The sequence below is a fragment of the Diachasma alloeum genome, unplaced genomic scaffold (genome assembly GCF_001412515.2).
Source record: "Diachasma alloeum isolate Michigan unplaced genomic scaffold, Dall2.0 Dall_scaffold_00443, whole genome shotgun sequence".
Classification (NCBI taxonomy): domain Eukaryota; kingdom Metazoa; phylum Arthropoda; class Insecta; order Hymenoptera; family Braconidae; genus Diachasma; species Diachasma alloeum.
Window position 1 is genome coordinate 490447 of NW_021680582.1, and position 21057 is coordinate 511503.

The 21057-nt window shown below is 38.4% G+C and overlaps 3 protein-coding genes and 1 long non-coding RNA gene across 5 annotated transcripts; 2 read left to right on the forward strand and 2 right to left on the reverse strand.

Annotated features, from left to right (window-relative positions):
* Positions 1 to 52: 52 nt before the first annotated feature.
* LOC107042350 (protein Star) lies at positions 53 to 3055 on the reverse strand. Of its 2 annotated transcripts, none has more exons than XM_015263365.1 (6): positions 2707 to 3055; positions 2146 to 2225; positions 1859 to 2047; positions 1254 to 1629; positions 959 to 1150; positions 53 to 832 (listed from the first exon to the last, which is right to left on the reverse strand). In XM_015263365.1, exons 3-6 carry the CDS (start codon positions 2044 to 2046, stop codon positions 647 to 649), a joined length of 942 nt encoding a protein of 313 aa, XP_015118851.1. In that variant the 5' UTR covers position 2047; positions 2146 to 2225; positions 2707 to 3055; the 3' UTR covers positions 53 to 646. The 2 variants fall into 2 exon arrangements, with proteins under 2 accessions (XP_015118851.1, XP_015118852.1); XM_015263366.1 differs by lacking the exon at positions 2707 to 3055 and adding an exon at positions 2477 to 2676.
* Positions 3056 to 3988: 933 nt separating this feature from the next.
* Positions 3989 to 9078, forward strand: LOC107042348 (serine/threonine-protein kinase 32A). Its single transcript, XM_015263362.2, has 7 exons — positions 3989 to 4393; positions 4805 to 5029; positions 5087 to 5284; positions 5625 to 5714; positions 5937 to 6103; positions 6684 to 7168; positions 7488 to 9078. The coding sequence occupies exons 1-7, from the start codon at positions 4270 to 4272 to the stop codon at positions 7636 to 7638; spliced, it is 1440 nt and encodes a 479-aa protein (XP_015118848.1). The 5' UTR covers positions 3989 to 4269; the 3' UTR covers positions 7639 to 9078.
* On the reverse strand, positions 7840 to 10535 carry LOC107042349 (5-formyltetrahydrofolate cyclo-ligase-like protein COG0212). Its single transcript, XM_015263363.1, has 4 exons — positions 10312 to 10535; positions 9472 to 10213; positions 9138 to 9387; positions 7840 to 9054 (listed from the first exon to the last, which is right to left on the reverse strand). The coding sequence occupies exons 1-4, from the start codon at positions 10328 to 10330 to the stop codon at positions 8674 to 8676; spliced, it is 1392 nt and encodes a 463-aa protein (XP_015118849.1). The 5' UTR covers positions 10331 to 10535; the 3' UTR covers positions 7840 to 8673.
* A 2008-nt stretch (positions 10536 to 12543) lies between these two features.
* LOC107042337 lies at positions 12544 to 13420 on the forward strand. Its single transcript, XR_001461150.1, has 2 exons — positions 12544 to 12734; positions 13150 to 13420. It is a non-coding gene; the product is annotated as an uncharacterized LOC107042337 (long non-coding RNA).
* Positions 13421 to 21057: the final 7637 nt, after the last annotated feature.

Genomic DNA, 21057 nt, shown 5'->3' on the forward strand with positions numbered 1-21057 from the left:
GCCTAGGCATCACAATTCGTCATTGGAATCAATGGACACACGTTTGCTCTCATGTATTCTTTATTTTTATCTTATAAAAAAGAAAAAGAATTTTAACAGAGGAGAAATAATCACTAGGAGTTAATCATTTCCCATTGGACATGAAAGTCCAGTCTTATTTTTCATTAATTCGTGTGAGCCCTCAAATTCCTTCTGGTTTTCTCCCTGGGAATCACTCATTAAATCAAACTATCTTATTCGCTAATAAGGCCCTTACATACTCGATATGAAAACATGATCATTCTAGTGGTAATACTCGCGCATCAATCTCTTCCCTTACAACAAGTTTAAGCACAAAAAAACTGGTAGAAAAAGATGACTTAAATAATTGTAGAAAACACATTGTGACATGGAAATGGACTAAAAACAAAAATGTCTTGGCAGTGGTCCAATAAAATGAATTAAACTAATTACAGCTGCACGATTATTTCTTTGATCGTATAAAATAAATGCCTACGATTTTTTTTTCGTCATGATAAAAAGAAAATATGTATAATTGTTCGTATGATTAATCGATTGGGAGATTCGCTGGGTTTGGACGCGATTTTCAATATCTCACTAATACCTACACTGGCATAATCTTCAATTATAATTCCTTTTTTGATTTCTATATTTTGAGTAATCTCGAGTATGTAAATATCAATTTACCAGTGTCAGTCGTGTTAACGAGCTTGTATCGCCTGGCTGATAATTTAGCGATGAGTGATCTTACATCGGCCTCACTTTGATGATTACTAGTTCGAATCGAGAGAACTGATATTCGTATGATATCCCAGGGAATTGTGTCAAGCACCTAGAAATAAACATGCAATCATTTTGTTGAATTATGGAAATTTTGTGAGTTTTCAGATGAAAAAGTATTATTTTTCTGTTAAAGTATTCATCAGCTGCGAATAAATTTAATAAAATGTCATATTACCTGACTATCGGAAGAGTCAATGCTATCCAGACTGAAGTAATCAATGGCTGTTTGATTGTAAGCAAGAAGTAGACTGTAAAGTGGGAAGCACTTGAGCCTCATCGTTGGGAGACCCTCATCAGAGAATATCAAACTATTTGGACCTTCGCTCAGCTTGGTAACTCGCACCTCTGACTCTTGGTGATACGTAATCTGTTGCATGAAATTCGAGTCACAAGAGTGGAAAAAAAAGTTGACAAAAACGCTTGAGAAAGCATCACTGAAACCAAGAGCTGAAGAAAAATGATGTTTTTACCTCTTTGGTGTCTTTGTCGGTGCTCAAACAGGCATGGACAGCGCGCGTCCTTGGATTCCTGAAGCTCTTGCGCGCTTCGAAGAACGATCTAAAGTCGGTAAGTACGAGTAATCCACGCCATCCGTAATGGGCCTCCAACCAGGAGCTCGTCGAGATAGCACCGGCGTGATTTATGTATTCCAGATAAACTCCATCACGCTTACCCTTGAAGAAATTCACCAGGAATTTCTCCTCGGGTGTTTCAGTTATATTGTGGAGCTCCTGGTTCGTTGGCTTCTTGAAATGCACCTCTCGAATGTATGTTACTAGCTGGGGATTATCCATTGAAACACCGAATACGTAATCTCTCGTCATGTTAGCATCGAACGCTTGTCTCCTGTGGAATTGATAACAGAGATGATAAAACGTAATGAGAGGGGTGTGATTGTTGTGGGGATTACTCAATACCGAATGATTGCGGATGAGAATGTAAAAAAAATTTTGTTTACATTTGCTCTTTTATTTCTTTATTCAACGAGGAATGATTTTAAAGACGAATGTTACGTCACCTTCGCATCCCTTGAAATTCGCGAATATATTAGCGTAGTAATCTCCAATAAAATTACCTCTGTGCAGCTGCCTCACTCCAAATGAGCAAAAGAGCCATCGCCGTGGAAAATGCCGCCAAGAACGCGAGACATGGAGCAACACGACGCAACCAAGTCTTCTTTATTTCCCCAGGTAAAGGGACTGAGGCTATTGGTAACGTGGCTGTACCACCGGCCACCGATGGTATTACTCCTGCACCTGTCATCCTGCCACAAAAAATTGTTTCAGGGGACACGTGAATTTTATTGTTTTCTCGTGATCCAGAGGTTATCAAAGTCCATTTTTTTCGGGAGAATCAACTCACTTGCCCTCAATTCCCTTAGAAACCTCCAGTGTGACGATTGTTTACTCCTCGTTTGGTGATTAATTCGTCTATTGTTACACCTATAAGAATTCAGAAAATTCATATTTTATTCAGAATATAATATTGGGTGTGGTAATTAGTTTGGAGGGGTTTTTAGATTGGACTTCTCCAAAGGATATTCGATTTAATCACCAAAATTCTGTCTGTTGCCAGGAAATGATAAACAGTTGCAGACAGCGATGGACGATACGCTGATTAAAATCAAATACATTTTTTGTTCAAGAAGAACAGCTCTTTTCACTGAAACATCCTTTGAAAATAATTACCACACCTAATATTTTCTAGTTTTGGTGTCGGTGTTTGCAGTCCTAGACGCCAATCGTCCTCATTCTTCTCGTGTTTGATTGTTCCATGGGGGACAATGGTGTCGAATACTCAATTGTTTACAGTTCATCGGAATGGAGCACTCCACTTCCTCTGGGCGGTCGGACGGTCGAGTAACCGTTGAATTCATAGACAACTGGATTTTTAATCCTTCAATTGATAATTATCATTACTCACCTGACTACGGGTTCTCACTGGGACAGCTGCTGCTTTCCCCGATCCTTCATGAAAACCAATACCTTTGTAAACACAGAGGCACAGAGAGAATGTCCTTTCGACGCTACCACCGTTTACATTATTCCCTATTTCGCAATTCGCTGTTCTCTGAGTGGGGCTTATGAGCTACCGACGTCTGCAACTCGGAGGAATGCTGAGCACATGTGTTCCTCAGATGGATGAGTAATACTATTATATGGGGGAGATGTGAAGTGGAGAGAAAAAAAATGAGAGGAGGGCGAGGGAAGGACGACAATGCGATACTCGCTCGGAGAATCTCCGATGTGCTCCGATGTTTGCGAGAGGTTGAAATGAAAGTTACTAGATGCATGAAGTTACTATACGGGGATGAAGAGGGGTGACAAATATTTTTTTTTCTGACATTTATAAATTTCTGAACTTTATGAGGGGAGGAAATATCTCTTCAGCGAATGTTGTGAGAGATGAGAATATTTTTCAGACTTTGGAGAACACTTGATATATTTGAGGAATTGTTTCAGGTCTTCTTCAGGTTTTATAATTTGATTGGCAGTCATATTATTCTGGTTCAATCAACAGCTCTATCCATTTTTAAAACCCGATTATTTGAGAAGAACATGTTCAACTGCCCTCTATGCACTGCGGCAACGATATTGGGCCTTCAGATGGAAAAAATCAAATTCGAAAAATAATTCTTCAATGTGTTGCATATTGCACCCGAGCCACTACAGACCGAACCCATCAAACAAAAATATAAAACAAAATAAGAAACCTCCTCACTTGTTACAATTGAATCCCTTTATTAATGAATAAAAAATTGATTTTCCAGAATATCTCACTGATTTTTGGAAATCCACGTCATTAGAACACCCCGATATAATAGAAATCATCAGTGATTTCTATTATATCGAAATTTGACGATAAATTCCTGAAGATCAAGACGTTTTCCTGAAAATGATCAACAATGTCCCCAAAAATAAGTGATAAAATCATTAAAATCCCTGATAACTGGGAATAGATCTCTGCAAATCATTGGCAATTCCCTGAAAAACAGAGCTATTTTTTCTCCGTGAAAGAACATGGCGCGTTGAGGACCGCTTATTACTCTGAGAACGATGGTTGCATTTCGAATCTTCATGGAAACTAATAAACGTGGAAGAAATTCGTTAAACAATGCGCGCAGACGCATATCCGCAGTTAAATCCACATTCATCGGTGAATGTTTATGAATGTAATTCTAGGACGCAGACTCGTGCATCGCCTTGCGCCGGCCGAGGAGTGTCCCGAGGAGGCGTCTCAACCTCCACCACAACAATCCTCTGTCAATTAACTTCACTCCTTGTTTTTCTACTGTTTTTTATATCATTGTGTAGAGAAAAAGAGAAGCTGAATGTCAATAGTATGCTCCATCTGTATATAGCGTGCATTCTCGTGATAACTAGTGAGTGAGTTATACTTCTTGGACGCGCAGACGACAGCCCACGGTGTATCATGGTTTTAATTGACAAGTCAATTGTATTAATACCGAGATAATGCGAAAAGTTCATGTGTCGGGGGAATGACGTTCATCGATTCACTCGTAGAACGTTGTTATTCTCAAACGTACGACGGCCGCTCGCTACAATGGGTGGAAATCACTCGAGGAGCTTTCCGACTCCTGGGGAAGATGGTGAGAATCATAATACAGCATTTTTTAATATTTATTAGGGCGATTGCATTACAATTGTTCATGCAATTGTAAAGCAACCGCCCTATTTTTGTATGAATTGTATTCATTAGAATTGTTTCGTAGCAATTACACTGTAGATTCGATCATTTGCATGCACAAAGAGTTGATTATAATGTATTATAATTACTTTGGAAGTTGCTTTTTACAAATTTCTAACATTGCTCAGTTTAGCCATATTTTAAGGCACTTTAATATTTTTTTTACTAAACACAAAACTGGGATTTGAAATCAGCGCGAAAATATCCGTGGGATTAAATAGCCCGTATTATTGAATACTCATACTTTAAATTCATGGGTTTTCAGGTTGAAAAAATCGTAAATGTAAACATAATGATTTTTTCTCTTTTGTAGTGAATTTTGATCACTTCCAAATTCTCCGAGCAATCGGCAAAGGGAGTTTTGGTAAAGTCTGCATCGTCGAAAAGCGAGGAAAACCAGGGCAAATGTATGCGATGAAATACGTCCGTAAAACTGAATGCGTCGAGAGAGGAGCACTCCGGAATGTTCTTCGCGAGGTTGAGATTCTCTCTAAATTAGAACACCCCTTCCTCGCGAATCTCTGGTTTAGCTTTCAAGGTAGAAAATTTTTAGGCATTTCAACTCTTGCGCAAGTATTACAAAGTTTCGTTACAGATGAGGAAGACTTGTTCATGGTGTCAGATCTACTGCTGGGGGGCGACCTGAGGTTCCACATTCAAAAGAAAGTTCATTTCACAGAGTCGAGTGTCGTTCTCTTTATCGCTGAGATTGGCCTGGCACTGGACTATCTCAGGAGTAAGAAAATCGTTCACAGGGACTTGAAACCGGATAACATACTGTTGGACGAAGAAGGTGGGTGGGTTAATTAATGTCAAGGTATTTACATGAAATTGCTGTGAATTTTGCGGTTCACAGCAATTTCGTTCTTTCTGATGTTTTATTCGCAAAGTTTTTGATAGGTATGAGGTTGACTGTAATGTCAACTGAAGTCTGTTCATTAAAAAACAATTGTTCTTGTATTTTCTTTTCATTTTTCCATGCACGAAAAAGTACAATAAACAGGGATATTATTCGTGTTTCTCTTTGATTGTATGCAGACGGAAATTAATTAATTGCCATTGATGGGGAGTGGTTTTACCACTCGACCCATTGGGAAAATATTTATTTTAAACCATTATTTATTGGGTTAAAGGGCATGCACACGTTACGGATTTTAACGTGGCAACTACTCTGGAAGAAAATCAATTGGCGACATCGGTGTCAGGAACGAGGCCCTACATTGGTGAGGGTTGAATGATCTGGCTAACAATTCACGAGATATTATCCCCATTCACTATAAGAATAAACAATCTTTAGTCTATTTTGGTTTGATGGAAACAGATTGGCTTGAACGGTTGTCAGCACTTTTAGGGTGATTGATTAATTGAAATGAAGGGAATAATTTTCCATCAAACCAATAGGAAATGCTCCAATGAGAGAATTAATTTCTCCATTTGAATAATAGCTCCAGAAATCTTCATGTGCACCTGCGATTCCTCTGGGATTCAGGGGTACAACTACTCGGTAGATTGGTGGAGTCTGGGTGTCCTTGCGTGGGAAACTCTCGAAGGAGTCAGACCATTTCACGTCCTCGCACATGCAACACATTCAGAGGCTCTCCGCATCATGCAGGTGGGTCTGAAAGTGCCTATTTATATTTCCTCTTCCAGCAACACTTTTGTAAACCGTCGAGTGGTTTATTATCTCTATAAATAACACACAACAAAGCCGAGGAGGAAAGTAAAATAGTGATATAAAATACGGAGAGGAGTAAAATAGGGGAATTGGGTCAGCTTTAAAATGCCACTTGTGGGTTGGATTTCTCACTCAATGGAGCTTTAGTTTGAAAGATTGCTTCCATGGAAAAGAACAATGTTTCTTGTGCGTTGGTTGCTGGGGAGAAAAAAAATCCTGGTAAAACCTAGCGAATTCTATTGGATTCGTATTCGAATTGGGTTTTATCAACTATTATTAACACAAGATCGGATTTAAAGTAGAGTGGAAAAAACGTAGAAAATTCATGACGAGGAATTCCCACAGAAAATGTGAAATTGTGGTACTCAATTCAAGTTCTGATATGTTTATTATCGTGTATATTATTTTTATTACCTTATGTTTGCGGTTCGCTGAATGGAAACGGTAAAGCTTTACCCCCTTTTAGCACATGTGTAAATGGAATAAAAAATCAAGAGGAGAATGATTAAATATTTAGGATGGCAGACCAATACCCCCCTTAGAGTGGAGCAAACCAACGGTGAGCCTTCTAGAGTCTCTCCTGACATTTGATCCGAAGAATCGTCTGACCACACTGGAGGACCTCCAGAAGACCGACGCCATGCTTGCCTTCGATTTCGACCAAATTCTCAAGAAGCAAGTGAAACCCATGTTCACCCCATCGAAAGATCATCTGAATTGTGATCCAACATTCGAACTCGAGGAGATGATCATCGAGACCAGACCCCTTCACAAGAAGAAGAAGAGACTGGCCAAGCAGAGGTCACTGAGGTGTCAGGAGATCACTGAACAGACTGAGTCGAGTTTGGCGAATGGAATTGATACAATTAAACTTGCCTTTATACCTGAATATCTAGTTTATAATAGGGAACGTGAAATGGAGCGAAGGGAGAGGGAGGCCAAGGAGGCAGAGTGGGAAGAGGAGCTCAGACGAGCTATGGCGCATGCTGAAACCAAACTCAGGTAATTATTATCTCATGGCAATCGAAGATAAATATTAGTTCAAATAGATATCTCCAGTCGACTATTTCGATAGATCAATTGCATGAAAAATTAATTTTTTCTCGTCAAAAAAAAATTCCGATAATAAAAGGAAAAAAATCGAGAGGGTTCAATGAATTTGTAAAAATGGTATTTTTTATAACATTACGAAAGTTTTGAGGGCAAATTGGAAAAAGTTTCTCGTGGTAATTGTTGGAGTTAATTAATGGAGTTGAATTGGATATTGGAATTATGTTGGGAATAATATCTGTGGAATTACTGAGGAAATTTTCACTTGCAGGGAGACTGATGTCGACAAACTCCGCAAAAATCGCCTGAGTTTTCGCTCGCGTTTCGAACATGTATCTTCGCGGAAAAATAAACAACCTGAACAGGCACATTCACTGGATATTGACTACATTGATGTCACCCCTGAATCGTCTACCTCTTAAAACCAAAATCGTAGCTGTGAATGTATTTTTGATCTCTAAGAACCAAAAAAAAAAACTTGTAAATACTCTATTTAATAACGATGATTTTGTAGTGGAGGCACATTTTTAAATTGAGAGAATTATTCAAATGCGAATGACTGTTCGTAAATTTAATAAAATTGTTTTTGATAATGAAACAAGAAAATTAAGTGGAGGCAACTGTTGAATGAAAGTATAAATGCTTTATTGCATTGAAACATAGAAAAGAGGAACAAAATAATGGAAGGATGGAGTATATGCGTTTTGTTATCACACCGAGTGATTGCGTTAACTTTATATCTTAAATATAAACTGTAATTATTGTATGGTAACACAGAATTACTATGTGTCACTCATAATTGTGATAAAAATCATTACAATTTTTAAAACTAAACGAAAAAAAACTAACGCATGATATAATGTATATGTTAATATCACAAAATACGGGTACTCGTCATTATCAAAATTCAATTCGCGAATTAATGAAGAACGACCAACGACAGATGTTGGAATAAACCCGCAGTTACAATACATAAATTATATTTTCTACACTCAGTTTATATAATCCTTTGAGAATTTTAATTTTTTAAGAGAGCAATATTTGTGTGAAAATATTTTTATTCCTCAAAAAATAGATTTCACAATATTTTAAACTCTTTCTGTTATTAATCTGATTAATTGAGCATTATAGCACGCTACGCATCATCTTTTCTACTCTGATTGTGAAAATTAGAAACGAAAAAAAAGTAGATAAACGTTTTTAGACGTTATAACATAAGCACCATTGAAAAAAAAAAAATGTTATCCGAAACTTTTGGCATATTTTAAAGAGCTCAATCTCAAAATGATCACTCTGGGAAGACCCTAGTTATTGATAAGTTAAGCATGAATTTTCAGTCATTTTATACGACTCTAGCATCCACAAGAAGCAAACTTACGCCTGTAACACATGTGGAATACGTGTTGAATAAACCAAAAAGTTATTTTAAAAAGAAGAAGAAAATGTTAGATTGACAATTAAACGGCAGTAACATCAGTTATTTCAATCCTAGTAATTGGTTTGGCAGGTTCAACGATGATATATTCACCATCTACGTCCTTCGATACCTCACCAATACGCAATTGTTGTAGATTAGCAACAATCGAGTCAACCTGGACAGGTTCATTTGGCACTGAATTCTTATTTCTTAATTTACCAAAGTGAAGATAACAAAATCCACGCTGTCCACGCCACGTTATGTCTGTTGGCCTAACTCCACGCTCTGTCAGGGCATTTTTTAAATCACGAACTCTCACATCTGATCCAATATTTGACAGTTTCAAGGAAAAATCAATGACAGACCTTGACCTGTATTTCATTTGTTTACGACGCTGTGATTTCTCTGGTTTCTCATTGTTCTGGAGGAAAATTAACACTTTGTTAACAACAATAAAGCTGCATTACTAAATATCAATGAGTGTTTTTTTTGTTTTTGACCTACCTCATCCTCTGGAGAATCATTTTTCTCACTTCTTCTGGACTTTGTTCGACGTTTCCTCACTGAAAGATTCTTCCCATCCTCATTCTCCTTGTCCTTATTCTCCTCTTTGTCAGGATTATCTTTATTGTCTTGTGCAGGGGATTTTGATCGTTTCTTGTCTCTCATTTTTCTGGAAAAATTTCTGCCAAATCTCTTTCGTCTCTGGTGATCCTTTGGATCGTCTGGCTTGAGAATTATCTCGTCTCCTGCTCTATTTACAAAGAAAATTAAATTAGTGAAGATAGAGTGAATAAATTGATGCAATGGCAATGGTCAATGGACATTGAACAATTACTTGTCATCCAATTCCTTAAGTTGCTGCAGGATTTGCATGGACTTGACCCTCCTCAAAGTCAGAATATCCCAGAAAATGCCCTCAGGTTTCTTCAGCCTCTCACTAACAACAATTGTCTGTGTCGGTGTGACTATGATATCCACAGGTACGTCGTGCTTCTCGAATAATCTTGGTGGCAAATCGTCGACAATCTGGCAATCATGAACAGTTGTGACAACAATTGTGTCCTGATTGATAGCCCCCATCCTCATCATCATGGCAAACTCGAGATCAGCGAATCCCTCGCCCTTTCCAATCCTGTGCCCCAAACGACTGACGCAGACAGCCCCCATCACCACCAGGTCCACCTTGATGCCTGCATCAATACCCAAAGGCTTTCCATGCTTCGACAATTCCTGTCTCGATGTGAAAGACTTGATGTCAATCCCCTCCTGGTTCTCAGGGGGCGTAACATGGAGGAATAATCCTGCCTTCAGCCGAGGAATTGGAATCACAATCTCCTTGCCAGCCTCCAGTGCCATCAGCTTCACAGGCTCCTGTGGCTTGTCTGGATTTAATTTAATGACTTTAGCATTTTTGAACGCCTGTAGCTCGCTCAGACGTTTCGCAGCATCCTCTGCACCCTTGAAATTTGGAATATTTGGCTTTCGTTTGTAATTATTGGCTGGGAAACTGCCATGACCATTTTTCTTCATCTCTTCACATGTGCTCTGGCGATACGTCTCTTTTGTTACTTTCTCAGCTATGAAAATCATATCAGTATTGTTTAACATGTGAATATTGCATGTTGCGAGTGTGCAATTCCTGAAAAAATGTCCATTATTCGCGATAGATACTTACGTTGCTCTTCGTCAGACATGATTTATTTCCCTTCTCTCTTTTACAAATCACAGATAGGTTGAGGGTATGTCGTCCGAATAATTATGAATTGCTAAGTAAAAAAACTGTGCACGAGTCAACTCGATGCACTTTTATTCTCCTCTGGCTCTCGTACTACCAAAAATGTTCATATATTTTTCTATTCTGTTTTTTTTCTCACTGACTGACGACATGGGATCCTTGGATCCACGGCGGCCATTAGTGAACTGCCAAAAGTCCCTAGTGGAATTTGCGGTCACGTGATATCGAGACGGTGGCGCTACTGGAGAGCGCGGGGATTTTAAATTAAAGGCGACGAGATTGGAGTTGCGGATTTATAATTATAGTTTCGCCGCAGCTGAACCAGTTAAAATGGCGTTTACCTCTTTATTTAGCTCGCGAGTGCGAATGTAAAAAATTGATTCAACATGGTTTGCTCAACTAATTAGATTATTGAATGTCAATGATGTCCTGTGGATATCGACAATTCACCGTGCAATTAAGTCTGCAGCACATATCGATGGTCAAAATCGGGCAGCAATTGTGGAAGCAAGCAGATATTATCGATCAAATTAAGAAACTTTTTCACGAAATTGAATGCGATTCAGGTGGACCTTGGGATTTTCTGGAATGCGCGTTTAAAAGTGTGACTAATTATGCGATTGCCAAAATCAATGAATTGGTGTTACCAGAAGTAATGAGAAGTGATGTCGGATACTGTGTCACAGGTATGGGGCGGACAATGTTCAGGTGGCTGAGGGACACTCTGAGAGATATGATTGACAATCGCGATAATAATTGCATGGCAAAAATTTCGTACTTCATCGAGAATGTCTCATGGAACGGTTTCGGATGTGTCGATGGAGAGAAAATATTTAGAAAATATGTCGGGAATAGAGGTGCTGTGGATAATGCCACTTGGAGTCAGTTGTGCGGCTACTGTATCGAAGACTATATAAAAAAATATTCTGGAAGCATAGATTGGAACAATTATCGTGACATCAACTCAACATTCACCGTGTTCTGGTACCACGAAATTCACGGAAAATTCCCAACCGAAGGCATGTTTTCCTCAGTCGTTAAGAGAATGAAATTTGTTTTTGAATACAATAAAGGGAGATACGATGAAAATTCCATCATTGGGACTCTTCTTGTGGAGAGTGTAATCGAAGGAAATATCTCAGCAGTCAAATATTTTTGGAAGAGATTGAGTGACGACGAGAAACATCAATTGATCCTCACGAGGCTGGGATCAATTTTCATTCAGTGCGACAAAGATTACTCTGAGGTTTACATTTATTTGCTCGGGGAAATGTGCGACGAACAACTGAAATTTTTCTTAGAGAAGAATTTCCGAATTCCTGAAGGGATGATTCTGAATGACTGGCCTTGGATCTTGTGCATCAACTCGTGGGGGCATTTTTTTGAATTCTGCAGGGGAACTCCACTCTTCTGGCGCATTCTGGTTTCCACCTTCAAGAAGATGAAGTGTGAAATTAAGGAATTTCAGGCGAGGAAGTACAAGGGAGTTCTTTATAACAAATATCGTCAGTTCTTTGAAGAACTCTGGGAGATGCGTCCAGAGGGTCTTCATCGCGAAGACATCAAACTCTGCGGGATCATCTTCGATGAGGGAAATGAAACGAGGAAAATTCATGCCAGGAAATTGAAAGACTTGAATGACGATTACTTGAAAGAGTTCATGGACGAAGTAATGGCAGATGACGAAGAGAACATTCTTGAAGAAAATATACGATTATAATCCGTTGAATGACTCCGGAAAGTTTTACGAATGCGTGGAGTAAAGTAAGAGATGAAATTAGTTTTTTAATCCATTGCGGTGTCAAGTTCACGAAACTATAAATTTTTTAAAAAAGTTCACCGTATTCTGAATTTATCATTCTACAACGAATTCTTTTTTTGAGAACATCGTAAGAACCGTTCATTTCTCATGAGTTCCGGGGGATCCATGAACTCGATTTTCCAATAGCTAGGGAAGATTATAAACATCATCTACCACAAACATGGAACAATCGTCATAAAAACCTGTTTTCTAGGAATATACCTTAAAAGAACCCATTTTTTCCGCTTTACGTAAAAGTGAACAATTACAATTAGAAATATCGGCGCAAATTATACGATAAGTTGGAATAATTGAGGTGATATGAAGACAATGTCGAAATGCCTGCAATTTACAGGACTTGCTATCACGAAGGCTTTGGCTATAAATAGCGGAACAATATGAAGCATATCCAAGTTAATTCATTTGAAGCTCGTCAGGTGACAATTTATTTCCGGAATTCAACGCAACTTATTAATCACTATGAGGAAGTCTCAACTGAAACTTTCGGTGACTTTTCTGGTGATCTTGATAATCAATGTCGCATTATCCAATGGAAGCGTGGGTAAGAATCTGAAATTTGTCAAGTGGCAAAAACCATTGACGCATTTTTTTTTCCTTAAAAAGACTCTCTTCAACCTGGTGTTTCCCACGACTGAATTAAATACTTCGCCTTTGAATCTCATGTAGACTATAACTTGAAATTTTTTGATTGAATTCAGTAGCGAAGTGGTAAAGCGGTATAAGTCAGTTTTAACTATTGGCCAGTTTTCGATGAATATCTCGGAAGCTAAGGGAGATAGAAAAATTTCAGTTATAACCTTTTTTGTAGAGCCGATTGAGCGCTACAACAAAGGTAATTACGAAAATTTCGCTATTTCTCTTAGATTCGGAAATATTCTTCAAAAACTCAACTAGGAGATGAGTCGACTTGAACCGTTTTACCACTTCGCTACTGAATTATTAATTATTATTTATAGTATGTCAAAAAGACGAGGATTGTCAAGAGCCACATGTGAAAGAGGATTGTATGGCCGAATACCCAAACATTTATACTGGCCAGCCGAGAACTTGTACATGGAATGCTGGACCTATAATGTACTGCCATTGTAATGTTTTCAATGAACAAGTGACGTCCCCAGGAGGGCGTCGATGATAATATCAGACCGTGAGGAATTGGCATAATAATGTGCAATTTATCAATTCATATTCCGGGGGCTCGTTAATAAACGATGATCAATTGATAAACAACGAAAACTTCAGTTATTCAATTCCCCTTTCTTCCCATATTGCGCATATTTTTTATAATATAAAAGATATTATCTGAGTTAAAAATCCTTATGAGAGTTCGAAACCGATATTGAGCGACTTTTGATATATGATGAGACCTGTTTAAAAAAAAAAAAAGAATATGTGAAAATGCTGCCAGTCACTACCGCCCGCTGTCGGAATTTCTCTCAACTGTACTCACCGTCAATGCACTGACTTTCGCTATTAAAATTTTCGAATTGAATTAACAACTTTATTTATCATCCATTGAACGGCCTCGTCAATTCGTAGGTCAAGACATGCATTTTCATTATTATATGGAATAAAAACCCACACGAACAATCATCTGTGGAAATTAGCCATGGAAGGTCGAATGATTGAAGCGATATGCACCAATTTTACCAAGGCGAAGTGTCGATTGTATAACTTGTTGTCACGTATATTTTTCCTTATAAATAGTGACAATTTTTCGAGAAAGATTCATTCAAGTGGTCATTTTCAAGCCATCGACGAACCACATTTGCTTATTCTATAGTGAATTCAATTGCGACTATTTTGTACATCATAATGAACAAGTTCCAGCTGAAGCTTTTTGTAACTTTGCTGATCGTGGTCATCATCAATGTCTCCTCATCCAGTGCACAATTCTGTGAGAATTAAAAATTTTTCATGTTGTCCAAATAATTGTTTCTAACGAATTGACATGTATTTTAGAGGAATTTAAAAAGAACCGAGTTATATTTAATTCCTGAAAATGTGACTGCTATCAGGGTACTATACGGATCCCTCATCAAATTTTCAAGTTTCAAATACATTAATAGCGATCAGGCTCCGATAATATATTAATTCATTATTATTAATATATATTAATATGATAATATATAATATAATAATAGTAATATGATAATATATATTATTATTAATATACTAATTTATTATTTATTATTAATTTTGAAGTGATAGTCCCAATACTTAGAGTTCACGAAAAAAGGGCCCGTAAAGTATACAAATACCCTGTAACTTGCCTGTTGTTCATTGAATACTTAATTTGTGGACTGCAGACTGTTCAACTGATGACGATTGTCAAGGGGATGAGGCAGAAGCCGACTGCATCGATTATTACGGGGCTGACGTCTACACGGGCCAGCACAGGACATGCACATACGAGATGCAGAAAGGGCTCACTTGCGAGTGCAATGTTTACGGTCATGATCATGATCGTGATCATGATCATGATCATGATCATGACTATGATTATTATCACCACAAGTGAATGAGAAGAAGTAAAATATGGGTATTTGAATTGTCAATATTTCAAGTTAAGAGTGATAAAAAGTGATACTCTACTGAAAACTATTCCTCATTTGTCCGAGATTTTTTAATTATACTCAGGCCCTTTCCGGAGTTCCTCTATCCTGCTTTTCATCATGACTCTTGCGATCGAAGTAGGTCTTTAATTCAAATGTATTTGCTCTTAAGAAGCTCAATTCAGTAGTAAAGCGGTAAACCGAGTTAAGTCGATTTTGACTATTAGCCAGTTTTTGCTGAATATCTCGGAATCTAAGAGAGATAGCAAAATTTTTCTCATGACTTTTTTTATAATGCTTTATTAGCTCTACAAAAAAGGTCATGACAAAAATCTTTCTATCTCTTTTAGTTTCCGAGATATTCGTTAAAAACTAGCCAATAGTAAAAAACGACTTAACCCGGTTTACCGCTTCGCTACTGAATTGTCAGACGACATCAGCGAGATCAAAGTGAAAATGTTTATTCCATCCGCTGTGAAACGCGCTTTATAACATTCATAATGATGTTCCTGTAGGGGTTGCAGTCTGTTTCTTGCATTCAAATTTCTTCAACTCGCACTTCTTCACTAACCATCAGCTACCGCCCACTATCGGAGGTTCCCTCAACCCAATTATAAAATCACTTATCCGGAGCAGTATTACATCGATCCTGCAGGCTTTATCAAATATGAATTTGAATTATTCTTTCGAGTACACGGAGAAAAAAGTTTGCTCAGAATTGCATTATTCTTCTACAACAGTATCGTGATTCATTTTCTCTTCATTTCCACCCAGAAATTTAATAAAAATTCGTAGATAAATATCGCATGAGAAATCTTGTTCCTGATTAAAGTAAATAATCTCCCACTCAAGAATACAATTAAACTTTTCAGTATTTTTACGTAGATGTTAACAGAAATAACGATCTGTAAAAAAACCACTCTTCTTCTCAATAATTTCCTAGTAATTTCTGCTCTCAGAGCACGATAACGATCTTCAGTCATTCCTCAACAAAAAATAGAACCTGAAACCGCCCCCGCGCGATAGCATTGTTGCATCACTAGACGGTTACTCAACTGAAATCCTTGCGAATTCCCCACTCAGCGCACAATACCTGTGCCCTCCAAAAAAAAATATCCAATGGAAGATGGGAGAAACCATCTCGGTCGTAAGATAATTTCGGTAATCCGAGAAAAGGACTCGGCTATTCCCATGAAATAGTATTTCATTTTTTATGACATTGGAGAGAACTATTTATTATAGTTGCACTGGGATTAAGATCAATTTACGACCTCTTTGAGATTAGAACGTTCGATTTCGGCTCTTCTTTAGCTGGTGGGTTGTTCATTGCTCCGACCGTTACGAATTTTATCAGTGTAAACATTGAGCCTGTCCGACAGTCCTGCGACCGCGTGAACGTCGAATTGTTTCTGGGGACATTATCTCCACCCTTGCAAGAGCACCTTCACTTCCGTCTCGGAATGTTGCAGTTGTTTTCTGCAGTTTTATCTCGAAATTTTATTTTCTTTCCGAAGATAAAGTGTGTTTGGTTTTACCGCCAGGTGCATAAAAGTGCGTTTAGGACGATTTTTTTATTCCGACGTATTGGAATTATTGTTGCATTCACAGGACCACCAGGGCTTGCAACGACTTGGAGATCCTCTCGAGGCTGAAAGAGTTTAAGACGCAATATATTTTCTCGAAGGTCGATCTTTGGTCAACCAGTATAACTGTACCACCAAGAAGCTATTCGCTAGGACAGTGGGTGAGCGTTACAACGGTGGACTGAAAGGGCTGAGGATATTTATGGGTTGCAGCTGATCCCAAACTGTGATGCTCTCCATTCTGACCATTTTTGTACGGTTTTGAGGGTGAAACTCCCATTGGTTTTACACAATGATGGGTATCTATCTAAATGAACATCCACGTGGCCTCCAAAATGAATTTCAGGAACTAATTTTTTTTCCTCTGCCCCTTTACCTTTTTTTTCTGCTCATTGTGGGACATATTGGGAAAGCGTGGGAGGCAAGAATTTCAAACTGGATGGAAATTCTTTTGGTGGAAAAAATGTAAATTCTTTATTCATTAATAAAAGCATCCAGTGCTCTAGATATTTTTTTACCTCTAGATTTCTCATTTCGCTCGATCAATCTGTTTTTCCAAAAATGTACTTGCTCTGCATGCATCAACACCCCGAGAAATCGACAAAAAAATCGCTCGGGCGAGTTAATTGAATGTCGAAGCCCGAGAAAATTGTAAAGACATGTTTAGACTCTTTCATTCACTGTAAACATTTTCTCAAATTGCCACCTCTTTGAGGAGAACTCTTTCGAAAAGGAAGGGGCTATGAAAAACACGTTTCCTTTCATCGAATGGTCTCATCATGTAATCGTATTTGTGGCTGCAATGCTCGTTGGAAATAAAACCCTTTCATCGAGGCGTGCAGTTGATCACCAGGGGTGCCGGCATATAGAGTGCGTGAAAAGAGTTTGGAATGAAAAAAATGCTCGAAGAAGTTTTCTTTGATGAAGCTGCGACACCCGCATCAGCCGGTCCTTCGGGATATTCGAAGGTGGTAGCTCGTGAAACGCGATCAGGACTTTGTCCTACTGGGATATTGACGTATTTTGGGTTAGTCCCTCATGCATCGGAGGGTGATGCTTCGGTTGGACGATGAGGAATACTTTATTCGGATCGAATAAATATTTTTTCGCAAGTGTTTATTACAAGAGAAGACATTGAAACAACATTGAAAGATTTAACTCGTCGTTTTACGTTTTTTTGTATCGTTACATGCACGAAAATATTTCAAAAAATATAAAAAGTTGGATCGGAAAATAAAAATCTACAAATTTTGGAGATATTGGAGATGTGTCTGCGCGTGTATGCAACCCATCTTCATTGCTTTTAATTGCTAGAATGAGAATTTCGTTAAAAAAATTCTCAGTTGAGGAATTGTAATTTTGGTTGAAAAAATTCCAAGAATGATCGAACATCATGTTCTTTTGAAATCGCGTTATACGGATGATCAGGATCCTCTGTCGAACACGTTCAAGAGCGAACAAAAAAATTATCGGAACGAAAGGCCCTCCGGTCTCTCTCCCTATCTCTCAACCGGTCAACACGTTTTTTTCCTTATTTTTCTCTCTTTCTGAATACCTGGAAGTCGTATCCAGACGTATCCGCGAGGGTCATGTCCGAGTCAGAAACCATGTGCTGCAGGCCCTGGCCCTGAAAAGCGGACGCCTGATTTATCGTTAAACGGTCAAGGAAAAAAAACTTTTAGACGTGCGACAAACCAGAGCAGAAAACGCAACCCTTACCTAACCCAAGGCGAATAGCCGGTAGACACCCGGGGTCCTGAGGAGTATGCTGGCTTTTTCAAATCTGTATCCGTGCATGGGTGTACGGGTGTGGAGACCACCGCAAGCAATAACGAGAACCATTCAGGAAACTCATTGTCCACCTTCACAGGCCATGGGAAATAGCTCTAGTTTCTTGAAAAAAAAAAAAGATAAACTACCGCATTTTATTCGTTTTTCCTTTCTTCTGAATACTTCTTTTTTTGTATGAGAAAATTTTATGTGGAATGCTGAGATTCCTGTCGACTTGTGGACGAAATAGTAATGATCGAATAAATGATTCGTATTTTCAAACTGGATTCACGTAAAATGATTTTTTTTTTAGAACTTTGAGATGAAGTACTAACGACACTCATCCAATAACTCGAATTAACGATTGCATAAGTCACTTGGATCCATGCAAATCATAAAATCGTGGTCTTGAAACATTAAATTCTTCGCAGGTTCAGTGTAATGAACATAATGACTTCATGGAGTCTATTTCAAAGCTGGATAGGCCAGCATCAGAACATCTGTTTTTGGAAAGCATCGACAGACTGACGGAACCCACACAGTCGCTGAGCACACTTGCGCAACTGTCGCATTTTACTGCCTATTATAGCCCTTGGTCGATCGTCGTTGGCTCGATATTCTCCTCCACTCAAGAGCCATCGATTTGTTTCCCCAAATCCTTCATCATAATTAACCCGACGCAGTCCCTATCCTCCGGGCCTTCAATCTCATGCGGTTCTCCTCCCCAAATTTAAATTTCATCCGATGGCAAATAATAGATTACCTTCATTGTGAAGAGTGCACTCAGTAAGGAAAATTTTATCCGATTTCGGGAGGTGACACTCGACGTTTGGATTAAAAAGTCTTTCTTATAAAAAATTCATGTCTCTTGAGTACGTTCCACATTCTGTGGGATATAATGGAATTAATGTCTCAGTATTCGGGCTTCGAGTGGAGTGAAAAATGACGGGAGTGAATATGCAGATTTAATTTATTTCTTGTTTGTAATTGTTTGATGCAATTGAAAAAAGGTCAAATTCATTGAAGTTGGCCATGTGTTCCCTACTTTGACATGGAATTAATAATACTGGAAGCCATTACAAATAATATGCTAAGAATTAATGCAATTGTTATGCCATGCCAAATTGAATTTTATTCCTGACCTGAATAATTCATCATTTCCATTATGTGGAAGATGCAGAACTGAGAAAAGTGCCACATCGAACTGTCCGCCATTAAATATTTCTCACTGCATTAAGAAGTTCCATCTACCTCTCCAATACCCAGAATTCCTCCATTAATGTATTAAATTCGTTAATATTTGATTGAATTAATTAACCGAAAATTCACATTCCATCAGTGGACTGGCATGGAAGTGTCCTTAAATATTCATGAAATTTATAACATATTTAAAAGTTGGTGTATGGAGAAATGATCTCATCGCCAAGTGTAACGGCAGTCGAGGGAAGATTCAGAGGGTAAATAATGGAGGCTCTTGTGCATGCTAGGAAGATTGAGGGGCTGCTGAGAATGAAGAGGATAGAGTGGAATTGACCGAGTGAAGGGGGTGACGTTTGGATGGGCTTCCTTGAACGTAAAGAAACGGATAAGAGACACTGGATAATGGTCTAATGGTGTCACCTGAGATCATAATGGATCCGTCAAATTTGAAGCTTCAGATGAGATTGAACGATTTCTAGATGCATCATATTATGTGAGGTATACAATGCCTCAATGCTTCAATGCTTTATATTTTCACCAATTTTCATTCTACAGGAATGACAGATAATTTTTCATATGACAAGAAAAATATTCTAACGTTCCAATATCGAGATTTAAATTGATACCTGCAAAGTTTAAATAATAAAATCATTGTAAAATGTGCGCAAATTTAGGGTCAAATGGACAAAAGTAGAAAAGTAGAAAATTTTGTATTAACGTTGAATACTCGTTTCCAATTGGGGAGAATGCTTGATCAAATGATTGAATTTGGCAGTAATACACGAGAACATGTGGTTTATGTCGAAGCATGCTGATTTACACCCCGTGCATTTCCTGTCCCTGTCCCTGTTTTTGTCTCTCCTTTGGATCCTTTTTTTGTCTCCTACACTTGTGACATTTGTTCGAAATGCACAGCAGGCGATTTTCGGATTTTTCCGTGGATGGTCAATGTGTGGCGCGCCTGCATCCGGTCGGACATCGGAGTTACGTGTTTGTGGAGATGCTTTCAACTTTTACCCATTTATCTAGTTTCAAGGACGACGTTTAGAGAGCATGTGTGGGGCATATTTGAAAACAGAGAGTTTTTCCTCTCTACGTTCTCAGTAGAATAACCAAAATTGGTTCATGACACGAAGTAAATAAAAAATCAATCTCACTGTATTGTCAACCACACCATTAACTCTCTTGACAATTCCATCGTATTAAGACGATATTTCACGAGATGTGTGAATGGTTCCAGAGTAGATCGTAAATGTGAAGATCCCATTCACTTGCCTCTTTTCCTTCTTCTATTCTCACCTACAACAGTGTCTCGCAAATTCTCACTCTAATCTCAGAGTAATTGTCACTGTGAGCACAATGGAAACTATGGAAATGGAAAACGAGCGAGTCCAAGCCAACCTGCCAGATCTCCTTTCACAAATGCTCTTCTTTTTATGGTTTTTCATTCTCCTCTCTCCTTCACCTTCGGATTTTTTCTCGGTACGTCCTTGTAGTTCACCACTTTGCCGATCGAGACGACGATTAATCTTCGATTATAACCAACAGCGACAGCCACTGTATGGGGGTGTACTCGTAACATTTTTATGGCCCGCATTGGAATGCTAGAGGGGTTGACTTTTCTTATTCTTCGTTTTTTTCTCCTTTTTTTTACCTTTTTTTCTTTTATTCCCTTTGAATCTCAGGGCGACGCTGGAGATTAACGCAGGCACGCGGAAGCTTTTCAGAGGAATTTTACAGTTGTAGTTGCTGTTGGGAA

Excerpts from the sequence above, each read along its gene's own strand:
- LOC107042349 (XM_015263363.1), bottom strand. Across the intron at positions 9,388-9,471 it reads CTTAAGGAATTGGATGACAA|AGCAGGAGACGAGATAATTC; the intron begins GTAATTGTTCAA and ends CTTTGTAAATAG. Across the intron at positions 9,055-9,137 it reads ATGATTCTCCAGAGGATGAG|AACAATGAGAAACCAGAGAA; the intron begins GTAGGTCAAAAA and ends ATTTTCCTCCAG.
- LOC107042350 (XM_015263365.1), bottom strand. The coding sequence starts at position 2,046 with ATGACAGGTGCAGGAGTAATACCATCGGTGGCCGGTGGTACAGCCACG. Across the intron at positions 1,630-1,858 it reads AGTGAGGCAGCTGCACAGAG|GAGACAAGCGTTCGATGCTA; the intron begins GTAATTTTATTG and ends TCAATTCCACAG. Across the intron at positions 833-958 it reads TTGACTCTTCCGATAGTCAG|GTGCTTGACACAATTCCCTG; the intron begins GTAATATGACAT and ends GTTTATTTCTAG.
- LOC107042348 (XM_015263362.2), top strand. The coding sequence starts at position 4,270 with ATGTGTCGGGGGAATGACGTTCATCGATTCACTCGTAGAACGTTGTTA. Across the intron at positions 5,030-5,086 it reads TCTCTGGTTTAGCTTTCAAG|ATGAGGAAGACTTGTTCATG; the intron begins GTAGAAAATTTT and ends GTTTCGTTACAG. Across the intron at positions 6,104-6,683 it reads AGGCTCTCCGCATCATGCAG|GATGGCAGACCAATACCCCC; the intron begins GTGGGTCTGAAA and ends TTAAATATTTAG.